Raw genomic sequence first — 13,545 nt, forward strand, 5'->3', positions numbered from 1 at the left:
AGCCATGTTTGTAAGGGAAGACATGAGTGGTAAGCCTGTAGTAAATCTGACAAAAGCCATGTTTGTAAAGAAATGCCTCAGTGGTAGGCCTGTAGTAAATCTGATTTTTAAATCTTGTCGAAGAATTGGAAATAAAATTTTACGTCCAATATAAAACCTCGAGGTGCGGTGTTCAGTATGGTTTTTTTTTATTTAAATATCAGAAATTGTAAGCTTATCTTTATGACTTGGGTCGGGGAAGTATGGACTGGGGGGGGGGGGGGGAGAAGCATTGACTTTGGGAGCTTCAGGATTCTATAAATATCTTGGCCTGTCTTATCTCAATACGTACATTCAGAGCACGTGTGACGTAAGCGTAAAACCACGTATTTCACGCTCCACGGAGCTTTGCTAAAGGGACGCAACAACAGTCGGTTTAAAAAAGGGACGCTATCAAAAATAGCTTCTATAGAGAAGGATAGGGGACATAAACAGAGTCGTTTTCACAAAAGGGTACACTACATATGGGGGATAAAATAAAGGTTTATAGGAACTAATTGCACGCCATGGCGTTAATACACATTGTATCAGATATGAAAAACAACTTTTTTTTTAAATTCACAACTTTATATTCAAAATATATTGTACAATAAAATCAGTGCTCCCCTAATCCACAACATGAACATTTCACTTTTTTGCTCGTTATCTTCAATTTTACTTTTGAGTTCCAATTACAAATGTGTCCAACAAATGGAATTGTATATGTCAGGGGTCGGCAACCTGCGGCTTGCGAGCCGCATGCGGCTCTTGTGATATCAAGATGCGGCTCTCCAGCCCCTTGATAAAATACTAATAATCTTAATAAAAAATAAAATATTTGAATAAAATAAATGTTAGTGGCTCTTTAAAACCAGGGACATTTTGAAAATTGTAACTTTTGGCTCTTCCGCTTCAAAAGGTTGCCGACCCCTGGTATATGTAAAACATTACCTCAAACATAAAGTATAGCAATACTTTACCGTTCCGTGTCCGGGACATAAGGAACTATGTTTGTATGTAAAGTGTTTGAAAGTGACTTTTTGAAGGTGTGTCCGTCCTATTAATGCCAACAGAAAAAACAACTTTCGAACCTTGGGCATAAACGCAAACTCAAACACTGACGAAAAAAAAAAAAGAAAACACAACATAATCGTAACGCAAACACAAAAGCAAATACAAAAGCAAACGCAAACATAAACATAGACACAAAAGCAATATATACCCGGCATTGCCCGGATTTAGGATATTACTTTTAGAATTAACCCTAACCACAACCAACCAAAACCAAAACACACAAAAACACAAACATAACGAAACACAAACACAAACCCAAGCACTAACATAAACACAAAGCCTAACACAAAGAAAAAAAAACACAAATAAAAAGCAAACACAAACATAAAAGAAAACACAAACGCAAACATAAACCTAAACGCCTAAAGGTCCATCAAATGATGGGAGAGATAAATTAGTCAGCACTTTCGACGAATGACAAGAGCTTATGGCCAAGAGTAGATGTCACAGACTGTATTATTATGTATCTTTATTATATTGTGTTTTGCATGAATGAAGAGTACCTGGCTAGCGGAAGGACTGTCTGAGCGATCGTCATGTGTTTTTTCATGTTTTGGGTGAGATCGCTCATGTACGTAAGGGGAGAGAATGGACCGTATAAAAGGAAGAGCAAAAGGTGAACGGGTGTTGTGTGCTAGGACTTGGGACTTGAACTGTGGCAGTGAATGTAAGATGTCTCCATGACTTGGAGTCGTGACTGTGACTGTACTTGTTGAGTATCTTCTAATATGGATTTACCATGAATAACTATGGATTTATCATTCTCACTGTATATAGTGTAAATAAAGTCATCATTTGAAGTTGCCACTATTGCTTGTATTCCTGTGTGAAAACTAACCCACAACAACAAAGAATTCATGTTGTTACATATGGTGTCAGAAGTGGGGGCAACAACAGTTGCTACATTGTGAGCGTCTACTACTACTGTTACATTGTCAGAAGCAATTGAAGAAGTGTTTCTACATTATTATCAGACGTGTTGATACATTGGAGTCAGGTGATTGAAGAAGCTGATACATTATTGTCAGAGATGGTCAACATTTGTTACTTTGTTGGCTGAAGTGGACGTATACTCAAGTTGTTACACTGATGTTGTTACATTGATGGATTAGATTGAAGTCAGAAATCTTCAACGAAGTTACAGTGTTACCACAAGTGATCAAAGAATTGTCACATTATTATTGTAAGCAGTTTTCAACGTTTCTGAAGTGGTCTTCCACTGTATGCCAGTGATCAACGCTGATATATCATGCAAGTACATGAAATTATTAATAGTTATCTACAGTCAAGTCAAGTAATCAACGTGATAATTATTATCACATTATTTTCGACATTGTCTTACCAATGTCGGATTATTATCTTCTGTAACAGATTACTGTTACACCTACAAATGTGTGTTTTTTCTATCTGGATTTAGCTGTTCAAGTTTTTTCTATATGGATTAGCTGTTCAAGTTTTTCTACTGTGGATTAGCAGATCTAGTTTATTAATTGTAAACTATTCCTAAAGATGTCTTATCTAAAACTGGACAAATTTCTACTCTGTAACAGGCTACTAGAACTATTTTGAATTTTTTCAACTTTTTGGAATCAACAAAGTGAACTATTTTTGGACGTATATATGTACTATGAACTTTTCTTGGATTACCAGATGTCTGTAATCAACTGAACAAAGCCAGAATACAAGAAAGGGTATTGGTAAATTAATTAACACTTACCTATTGTTAACTAATGAATTTATATTTTATGTCATAAATAGAAAATATATCAAAATGTCATGTTTTGAAGAATATCTAGCACTAGCGAGGGCGCAAGGCATTAAGAAGATGAATAAGCAGATAGCCTGGGCAACCAATCGACTTGAAAAAGACATAGAAGAAGCAAAAGAAGCATGGGACGAAGAAACAGACCAACCCCGACGAGTACATGGAAATGTATTGAGAGAACTAGATGATGTGATAGAAATAGTGTGTAATAGATCAAGAGCTATTACAGACATGCATAAAGAAGAAGACATTTCAGAAGTAGATAAAGCAGAGGAGACTGTACAACCAAAAGGAAAGAAAAAAAAAAGAAACAGAAAACAGAGAGCAGATAATAGGGCTGAAACTATGGAAAAACAAGTAGGCCTACATGAACTAGCATATGAACAAGAACTATTAGAAATGAAAGCTATAACAGACACAAATGAACCAAAATTAGAAAGTGAACAGACAGAATTTAAAGCAGAACTTGAAGAAGTAAATATTGGCAACCTTTGGAATGAAGAACAGAGTAACATAGTCCAGGAAGAATTGAAACCCAAGGATAAAACAGAGGTTGAACTTAATAATGATTTAAAGGTGACAGATACATTAGAATGTTTTAAGATTGACTCTTTATCGACTCAAACGCAGGTACACGAGAATTTTATTGAAAGTTGTATCGTAAGTCCATCAGAGAATGGCAGTCAACAAGAAACAAGTCCATCAGAGAATGGTAGTCAAAATGATTTAATAAGCCCATCAGTCAATGGCAGTGATGATTTAATAAGTCCATCGGAGAATGGCAGGAATCATGATAAACTAATGATGATTAATGAATCAGTGAACTTAATAAGCCACAATGAAGAGAACGTACCTATTGAGGAGTTACTTAAAAAATTGGAGTCAAACTATAAAGAAGATATACTAGAACTCAAGAATAAATTTAACAAAGAAATGGAGAAATTAACCCAGAAATTTATGTGTGAACTAGAATCAATAAAGAAGCACAAGGAAGTTAAGAAAGATAAAAAAATATCTACAAACTACAATGTCAATAAATTACAAACTGACAGTAAAAGAAACGTATCAAACTATGAATACGGTCACCATGTTAATAAAAATGCACAGAATGAAAGTAAAAGAAATGTAGCAAACTATGAATACAGTCAACATGTTAATAAGAATGTCATTAATGTCATTAATGCACAGAATGAAAGAAAAAGAAATTTAGCAAACTATGAATACAGTCACCATGTTTATAAGAAGCCAAAATCTAGATGTTTTTACTGCGGAAAAACAGGTCATTACCAAAATCAATGTTGGCATAGGTTGGCAAATCAGAGAAGAAACAATTATGTACACAGAAAGTCATGTGAGAAATACAGTAATTTAAGGAATAATGTATCAAGTTCAAATCAGAATAACAAAAGTGTGAATAGGTATACTAATGGAAGTTACCGACGCAACACATATTATGAGAGGCCAAAGCAATGCCATAATATTTATATTGAGTTGGTTGATGAACCAAACGAACGTACACAAAGCAAGATAACTACTGACGTTGTTCAGAAACCAGAGGAGAATATTAAAACAGATGAAGTAACACAAGTTACACGAAATCTAGGAAATGATTATGGTAGCACAGCTACAAGCTACAATTTGAGGGAGAGATGGCATACAGGTCATCGTCAACTGCACGAGAACGATTACTCATGCTATAGAGGATGCTAAGATTAAATTATCAATTGACAGTTTATTAATATTATACAGTCTGTAACTGTAAAATATGGATATCAAACAATTTGTATCAGTAAATATAAATTGTGTACTATTTCAAAAGAATGTAAACTGTATTATGTTAAACCTATTCTATACTATTAATTAACAAGGAATAATGGATAAAGTAAAAGTTAGAGACTATTTATTCCGCATAACAATAAGACGGAAGTCTCAATGATGAATTGTGTGTTAGTCATACCTGTGGAAGGCAGGAAAGTGATTGTGTTGTGACCTAGATGTGACTGAAATGGGTCGACTAGGGGAGACAATAAGGTATATTACTTATGTGTAGTAATAACATGCCTTGATGATAAGGTTGTTTTACTACATAGGATATAATTATTTAATTCATGTCTTTATTTTAACTATGTGTTATGTTTTGGAATTAAGTCCTGTACCAAATTAGTTTGGTATATTATTTATCCCAACTGATGTAGTTTTTTTACAGTTACTGGGTAATTGAAATGGTTTTTTTTTCTCCTATGTGAATGTATATTGATGCATTAAATATTACATATAATGCTTGGACATTTAAAGTTTTTGTTCAAAACACTGACATATTTTAATTATCACTGATATAGTCACTACATACTGTTGTATTTGTATGCACTATAAATTTATGACTACAAGTGCTTAGTCTAAAATGAATATATTTTACTCTACTTTGAATTGTACACAATTATTTGTTGTCTGGCACATGATCCTGCCCTACCAATACTGTATTTATAAATTTTGTTGTCTGGCACATGATCCTGCCCTACTAATATTGTATTTATAAATTTTGTTACACAAAATTTTATTCGAAGGGGGGACGTGTCACAGACTGTATTATTATGTATCTTTATTATATTGTGTTTTGCATGAATGAAGAGTACCTGGCTAGCGGAAGGACTGTCTGAGCGATCGTCATGTGTTTTTTCATGTTTTGGGTGAGATCGCTCATTGACGTAAGGGGAGAGAATGGACCGTATAAAAGGGAGAGCAAAAGGTGAACGGGTGTTGTGTGCTAGGACTTGGGACTTGAACGGTGGCAGTGAATGTAAGATGTCTCCATGACTTGGAGTCGTGACTGTGACTGTACTTGTTGAGTATCTTCTAATATGGATTTACCATGAATAACTATGGATTTATCATTCTCACTGTATATAGTGTAAATAAAGTCATCATTTGAAGTTGCCACTATTGCTTGTATTCCTGTGTGAAAACTAACCCACAACAACAAAGAATTCATGTTGTTACAGTAGACTTTAATTCTTTTCCACTCAGTAACATTGGAAACCGACTCTAGTGTCTCCGTTCGGTCAAAGAATATTTTTATCAAGTCGAAAGTTTTTCTAAAAGACCAGGTTTATTCCGTGAGGTATCCTAAATGCGTCGGTAATCTTTACCTATGTATTCGTGCCTTTCTTTAAAGGCGATTCTTAGGGTTTATAATAGTTGCGAATCTCTCTTTTAGTCTTACACAACAATGCTCACGGAATATTTTCTACAAAACTTTACGATAGTTAATCCTCGCAAAAAAGAAGCAATAGTCCAACGGGATAACGAGTAAAACTACAGTAACCCAAATGAACAAATCTCATTACTCCATCATAATTGTAGAGGATAAGGTAACTTAAAGTTTAACTTGATGCAGAATGTGTATCCACACATTTCTCGTACAACACCTTCCAGCTATCAACAACGGGCGACAACTCGTCCACGCCCAACTCTCGTAGGATGGAAAACACTCTCTCGCCCTCGATGTTGTTCCCGTACGTGATGACCAGCGTCCCGCCATCTTGGGTCAAGGTCTCCAGAGACCCCACGTGACGCTGGAGGTGAGACCTGATAGTGACGTCACCAACTTGGTCACGTCCATACAGATCCAGCGTGTACACCAGACCATGACGAACAGGAAACCGCTCGGAGAAGGAGACCATGTCAATGTCACGCAACATCTCTTCTGTAAAATGTCCCTGACCTTCAGAGATTTGAGCTGTTGGTGCTGACGTAGTAGCAAATACGTCATGTCTCTCGCTTATGACGTGTTTGATGTTGGCCTCCATGCAACGAAAAGGTTTGTAAAAGTTGAACAATCTTTTCTTTGGAAATAACGCATCTACTACGTCACCGACACCAAATAAATGGTTGAGATCATCGTACGTCATTGATAAGACTTGTGACGTTATTTCCGGTTTTAAGTGACATTTGATCTTCTTGACGTCAAAAATAAATCCGAGAGTTGGCTGAACAGTAATTTTAACAACAAAAAATTAAACTTATTGAAACCCTAAAATGCTTGAAAATGTAAATTCGTTAAACCTATTAAATCCTAAAATATTTTTGTAATGCTAATATCTACCTTACGTGATCTAATATAGCAAAAACTTATTTCATTTTACCTTACTTTAAAAATTATTCACGCCTTCATGAAGCCACCTACCTTTAAGATGACCTTCTCATAGCCATTGTCTCTCATATCTCTGCCCGCCTTCTCAGCAGCCGACCTTCTGGCACACCAGGCCAAGTACTTGACCCCAGGGTAATTCTCCCGCTGGTGCCTCTCCAACTCCTGGGTCATCAAATGCATTATCCCAGCACCCCTGTGTGAGTTGTGGACTCGCCCGGCACGTCGGCTCACCGTGAGTCCACCGTCGATAATGTGGTTCATACTGAATCCAATCTAACAGAGATTTAGGTTCCCTTATTCCACCAAAAATGAAATTGGAAAAACGAAAACCAAACGCTCACACAATTGATTTAGCCTTTACAAACAAAAAGACCACGAATGATATATACATATATATATATATATATATATATATATATATATATATATATATATATATATATATATATATATATATATATATATATATATATATGATTTTCTATATGGGGACCATGCGGGACACCAACACCACCACCACGTAGCTCGCCTCGCTTCCCCCTCCCTTGCTCTCCAGGCATATCGCTACCACCCCCACCCCATCAGTCTGGTGAGCTTTGGCTCACGACCAATGTTTCCAATCGTAGAATCAGTGATGGCTATTAAGGGCAGATAATCTTTTATTAAAACAATTTGAAACGAAGGGGAGGTGACAATTTCTGCTTGATCTTTTCATTGTTGTCGGTAAACTTTCGTTCTGGACTGCTACTTTAACGGGGCAATGGGGGGGGGGAGTAGTGTCGAATTCAAAGATTAGGAATTTCTAATAAGCAGAAAAAACAACAACTAAATAGCGGCGTATGCTACGCCGCGGGTCGGCTCGTGTTTTATGTTTATTGACTGGCAATAACAATAGGCTTGAAAAGTGTATGTAATCATACTAAATTTAAAAAAAAATGTTTTTAAAAATATTCTAAGCGATAAAATTATAGTTACATTTTTAAAAATTAAAGCTGTTTGGTAACCATCGAGTACACTCTATATTTTTTTTCTATCGAATATAAGCTGTTGAAAAGCCATTTATAATTATTTTATCAATTCGAAGATTTTCAAAAACTGCCCTCGACCTCTCCTTGAAGTCAACTGGAATGGGCAGTGAGAGTGAAACAATATAATTCAAAACAATTGTTTTCCATAATAAAATACACAATAGTGATCTATGGTGTCTAGCGTAGTATTGTATTTATATTAAATAATATATCATCCCTAATTACCACAACACCCTGACTCTACTAGTCCAATTTAAAAATAAAAAAAATTTTGCTAAATTAATATTACATTACTAGTATTTATTTCCTTGACTATTTCTAGCATTAATGAAACCGTAAGTAATTTTGTACTAATAAAACAAATGTTATAAAATGTATTTAATTTTGGTTGAAAAATGTGCTTTTAACAACAAAAAATTTGAACTATTTAGAACCAGCTTTTTAAGTCTATTTAATTAACATGTCTATAAAACTATAGAGTTTTTGAGTAGAGTTAACTATATATCAATTCTAAAAAAAATTGAGTTTTCGGGTCATGTAAATTTAACCGATATTTTTATAAAAATTGATTTTTTTTTTGTAATGTCAATTTTATGGACCTATCTATAAAATAAAGTTTTCGGGTATTGCCACTTTGATAGAGAAATTAATAGTTCTTGGTTGTTCATCAACAACTTTTATCGTCCATTGATGCAAGAGGCATCATCAAAGTATGCGTCATTTCATCCTGTCTCTAGCTATAACCTCATTACGAATGTTAGCCGTCTTTCCGTCAACTCTTTCTCATTCGATTTTTCCTTATTTCATTTGACTTCTCTCGCTTCCTTTTACGATGTATGGTATCTTTTATAATGAAAAGTAAATAAGTATTTGCCCACTAAATTCAGTGTACTAACCGCTCGACACTTGACCTCGGCAACAACGGGGTAAATGTCAGGGTCGTCTAGAAAGTCGTGGTACAAGGCCATGAAGTAGTCGATGCCTCCATACACATCCCCAATGTCCATTAGGTCAGTGTAGTCTGCGCTGACGGCCCTTCTGATGACAGGGTTGCTGGACATTCTATTGCGTCCTGTATAGTTACAGTTTAACAAAAAAGTTTGTGAAAGTTTATTAATTTTGTTATTCATTGGATATTTTTATTTTCAAGTTTCTTTAAACTTTAATTGATCTCATATATACCAGCCCATAACTGACAGCAGGCTCATGGCTACATTGTTAAGGCTTCAGGTCTTTATACACTAAACAAAGATGCAGGTCATATTATAAGGCTACAGCAGGCTCAGGCTATATCATGCTACAGGGTACAGGGTTGCAGTCTAGAGGGACTTCTTACACCAAAAAAAAAATACATCGCCTAAACTTCTAAACTGCGGTTTATTTTTAAAACTTCATTGTGTACTTACCATAAAAACTTGCAGTCTTAAAAATGAGTTTAATATTTTTATTCATGATGGTTTACTTGAATTATCTTTTCAAATGTCTGTTTTTAAAACATAAAAATTTGGTCTATACCTCTTTATATTTCTGTCCATGTACTAGTATACACTCATTAAAATGTTGTTACATGCACCTCGTTAAGAAATTTTTCGTCCTTTTCAGTGTCATCTTAATTCTAACTAATATAATATAACGCAACTCCAGTCCAATTCATTACGAATAATACACAGATAACCTGTATATTTAATTACTTAAGGACGACTGAACACAGCTTATTATAATATTATATGCATATCTATATTAAAATAATATCAACAAAGACAGAAGATTACAGAATATAAACAAATATCAAACCACTCAACTTTCAATCCTGCTCTTCTCCACGCAGTGCACAAACTGCACATGGTGTCCGTTATACAGTCACACCTGTTTGTTGTTCCACACTACCTCTCTCACCTGTACACGCAACGTGTCTGTCTGTATGCCAACGCATGGCACTCCATATCTTAATTACATACATGCAAATATATACCTGATATAATCATCTAAAAGAGATAACTCCCTACCCGTATTTGTTTTTCTCGACCAAATTATTCAAATATATGTGATACATAATATTTTTTTCTTTCGTGCCGCAGACAAATGGCAGAGATGATACTGATGCAAAACGTTACACTTCCCCGATTTGTTGCGCGCTGATGAATCATTTATTTAACGGGAGCAGTGCGAGAGTTCATAGTCAATCTCTCTCTCTCTCTCTCTCTCCTCTCTCTCTTTCACTCTCTTATATATGCTAAATTGCCGGCTTAGGCTTTCGCTCATTAGCCAGCCAGACTGGAACACTTAATTAATACCCAAGCATTTCTCTCACCCATGTTCCCAGCCGCTAGACATGCGGGGTTTCGCAAGGTTTTTTGCTTTCTCTCCAAGTGCATGCCACCTCCTAATATGAACATATTGGACATAAATTGCAAGCGACGTCTAGCGGTCTCAAGTCCGGATCTCAAACTCGAGTCTTGGGGTTAGTACTTTCTACCGCTAGACTACGTCGTTGTTACCATGAGGTCCATCAAATGATGGGAGAGATAAATTAGTCAGCGCTTTCGACGAATGACAAGAGCTTATGGCCAAGAGTAGACTTTAATTCTCTTACACTCAGTAACCATGGCACCCGACTCTAGTGTCTCCGTTCGGTCAAAGAATATTTTTATCAGGTCGAAAGTTTTTCTAAAAGACCAGGTTTATTCCGTGAGGTATCCTAAATGCGTCGGTAATCTTTACCTATGTATTCGTGCCTTTCTTTAAAGGCGATTCTTAGGGTTTATAATAGTTGCGAATCTCTCTTTTAGTCTTACACAACAATGCTCAAGGAATATTTTCTACAAAACTTTACGATAGTTAACCCTCGCAAAAAAGAAGCAATAGTCCAACGGGATAACGAGTAAAACTTCAGTAACCCAAATGAACAAATCTCATTACTCCATCATAATTGTAGAGGATAAGGTAACTTAAAGTTTAACTTGATGCAGAATGTGTATCCACACATTTCTCGTACAACACCTTCCAGCTATCAACAACGGGCGACAACTCGTCCACGCCCAACTCTCGTAGGATGGAAAACACTCTCTCGCCCTCGATGTTGTTCCCGTACGTGATGACCAGCGTCCCGCCAGCTTGGGTCAAGGTCTCCAGAGACCCCACGTGACGCTGGAGGTGAGACCTGATGGTGACGTCACCCACCTGGTCACGTCCATACATATCCAGCGTGTACACCAGACCATGACGAACAGGAAACCGCTCGGAGAAGGAGACCATGTCAATACCACGCAACACCTCGTCTGTAAAATGTCCCTGACCTTCAGAGTTTCGAGCTATTGGTGCTGACGTAGTAGCAAATACGTCATGTCTCTCGCTTATGACGTGTTTGATGTTGGCCTCCATGCAACGAAAAGGCTTGTAAAAATTGAACAATCTTTTCTTCGGAAATAACGCATCTACTACATCACTAAAACCAAACAAATTTTTGAGGTCCTCGTACGTAATTGGTAACACATGGGACGTTATTTCAGGGTCCAATTTACTCTTGATCTTTTTGACGTCGAAGATGAATCTGTGAATCGGCTGAAGAATAATACAAATAAGATTTTTTTTCTAAAAGATTTTCAAAACAATACGATCAATGACAAAAAATAATTTTTCGACTAAATGATTTACATCTCTAAAGGTTTTAACAACGATTATCTTCACAAGATATCTAAATCTAATATCGCCATCACGTGAAACAAACATTTCAGATATTTCAAAGACATGTCTCAACAACTCTCCTTTTCTCCCCCCCCCCCTTACCCTTCACTAACACACACACACACAACAAAACCACGTTTTCTCCATCGATCTGACTTAAGTATTGTAAAACGATAAACCCCACCAAAGTAACTTCTTCAAGTTCTTCCTGAAGCCAAATACCTTATTCTTGGCCCTCACCTTCCCCTAACACACACAGTTTCTTCACTGAAGTACTTTATCTTTACGACGACACCTCCCCACCCTCACCCCACACACAAACTTATAAACACAACGTTCCCCACAGGTCTGTCTTAATCCTCGAACCCTTAAGATGACACACCCACACACATAGAGACACCTTTTTCACTGAAGCCGAATCAATTTAATCCTTACCCCACACACACCCCACCTGACGACCCCTTACCTTCAAGACGACCTCGTCATAGCCCTGGTCCTTCATCTCCCTGGCCGCCCTCTCAGCAGCCGACCTCCTGGCACTCAAGGCCACGTACTTGACCCCAGGGTAATTCTCCTGCTGGTGCCTCTCCATCTCTTGGGACATCAAATGGAATATTCCAGCACCCCTGTGTGAGTTGTGGACTCGCCCGGCACGTTTGATCACAGTGAGCCCACCATCGACGATGTGGTTCATGTAGAATCCAACCTAAAGAAGTGCAAGATGCATTTTAAAAATTTTAAATATTGGATTTTTTTTTTAATTCCAAAGTTTTTTTTACAATAATTGGCATTTTTTTTCAGGAATTTTTATTATTATTGTCTTTTTCTAATGTAATGGAGGTTTCTAATTGATAAAATATTTTAAAAGGGTATTTTCGGTTGTTAGCAGAAAGTTTTTCATTTAAATTAACAAGCCCCCCCCCCCCCCCCCCCCATCATTTCTAACCCCAAAAAAATAAACCCAACTTTAACCCTAAATATAACGAAAGTTAGGTAGGCCTATCGCTTTCTACCTTTAAGTCTACGAGGCAGATGAAGTAGAGTTCATATACATGACATGGGCTAATGAAGTGATCGTGTGGACAGTCGTGCCTCCTTTACAAAAGGCCGACAAGGACAAAAGGCCGACATGGACGAAATGCCGATATATTAATTATTTTACTTTAGAATAAGCTATTGTCAGAACTTTGGAGAATCTTTATGTTTCACATCTATGTCGTGTAATGAAATCGCAACCTAACACACCTAGTTTTGAGAGTAGGGTCGGTGAGGACTATACATCGGCTTGTAAGTGCCTACTTTGAAATGAGTAGTGCATAAACACATTATGTTAAACTTATTAAAACTGTCCTATTTTATGTACTAACCGCTCGACCCTTGACCTCGGCAACAACGGGGTAAATGTCAGGGTCGTCTAGAAAGTCGTGGTACAAGGCCATGAAGTAGTCGATACCTCCATACACATCCCCAATGTCCATTAGGTCAGTGTAGTCTGCGCTGACAGCTCTTCTGATTACTGGGTTGCTGGACATTTGGATATTCCCTGTACACAATCGCAAAAAAAATAGTAATAATGAAACCTGATAACGATTTACTAAGATTTAATTTGCTGTTGTTGTTAAGTTGCTTTCATCTTAAGTTATGAAATATATTAAGCCAATTCGATCAGATTCGCTCTACGCTTATTGATTCAGTACTAGTCACTGTATAATATACTAACTTTACGTGGCAAGAAAACATTACAAAACAATAGCACAACTAGAACTACTTACACTGTGTGTAGGGAATTTAAATGGGCGAAAGTGCCCTACATGCAACTACATACG

The 13,545-nt window shown here is 36.7% G+C and overlaps 2 protein-coding genes across 2 annotated transcripts; both read right to left on the reverse strand.

Moving 5' to 3' along the window:
* Positions 1-5,860: 5,860 nt before the first annotated feature.
* On the reverse strand, positions 5,861-9,472 carry LOC131937506 (histidine N-acetyltransferase-like). Its single transcript, XM_059294989.1, has 3 exons — positions 8,932-9,472; positions 7,041-7,280; positions 5,861-6,843 (listed from the first exon to the last, which is right to left on the reverse strand). The coding sequence occupies exons 1-3, from the start codon at positions 9,163-9,165 to the stop codon at positions 6,238-6,240; spliced, it is 1,080 nt and encodes a 359-aa protein (XP_059150972.1). The 5' UTR covers positions 9,166-9,472; the 3' UTR covers positions 5,861-6,237.
* Positions 9,473-9,742: 270 nt separating this feature from the next.
* Positions 9,743-13,545, reverse strand: LOC131937488 (histidine N-acetyltransferase-like). Its single transcript, XM_059294971.1, has 4 exons — positions 13,492-13,545; positions 13,087-13,262; positions 12,186-12,425; positions 9,743-11,596 (listed from the first exon to the last, which is right to left on the reverse strand). The coding sequence occupies exons 2-4, from the start codon at positions 13,249-13,251 to the stop codon at positions 10,991-10,993; spliced, it is 1,011 nt and encodes a 336-aa protein (XP_059150954.1). The 5' UTR covers positions 13,252-13,262; positions 13,492-13,545; the 3' UTR covers positions 9,743-10,990.

Source organism: Physella acuta, unplaced genomic scaffold, assembly GCF_028476545.2.
Source record: "Physella acuta isolate Inbredline_101_S28 unplaced genomic scaffold, ASM2847654v3 ptg000211l, whole genome shotgun sequence".
Classification (NCBI taxonomy): domain Eukaryota; kingdom Metazoa; phylum Mollusca; class Gastropoda; family Physidae; genus Physella; species Physella acuta.

Excerpts from the sequence above, each read along its gene's own strand:
- LOC131937506 (XM_059294989.1), bottom strand. The coding sequence starts at position 9,165 with ATGAATAACAAAATTAATAAACTTTCACAAACTTTTTTGTTAAACTGT. Across the intron at positions 7,281-8,931 it reads CCGAGGTCAAGTGTCGAGCG|ATTGGATTCAGTATGAACCA; the intron begins GTTAGTACACTG and ends AATCTCTGTTAG. Across the intron at positions 6,844-7,040 it reads ATGAGAAGGTCATCTTAAAG|CCAACTCTCGGATTTATTTT; the intron begins GTAGGTGGCTTC and ends ATTACTGTTCAG.
- LOC131937488 (XM_059294971.1), bottom strand. The coding sequence starts at position 13,251 with ATGTCCAGCAACCCAGTAATCAGAAGAGCTGTCAGCGCAGACTACACT. Across the intron at positions 12,426-13,086 it reads CCGAGGTCAAGGGTCGAGCG|GTTGGATTCTACATGAACCA; the intron begins GTTAGTACATAA and ends GCACTTCTTTAG. Across the intron at positions 11,597-12,185 it reads ATGACGAGGTCGTCTTGAAG|CCGATTCACAGATTCATCTT; the intron begins GTAAGGGGTCGT and ends ATTATTCTTCAG.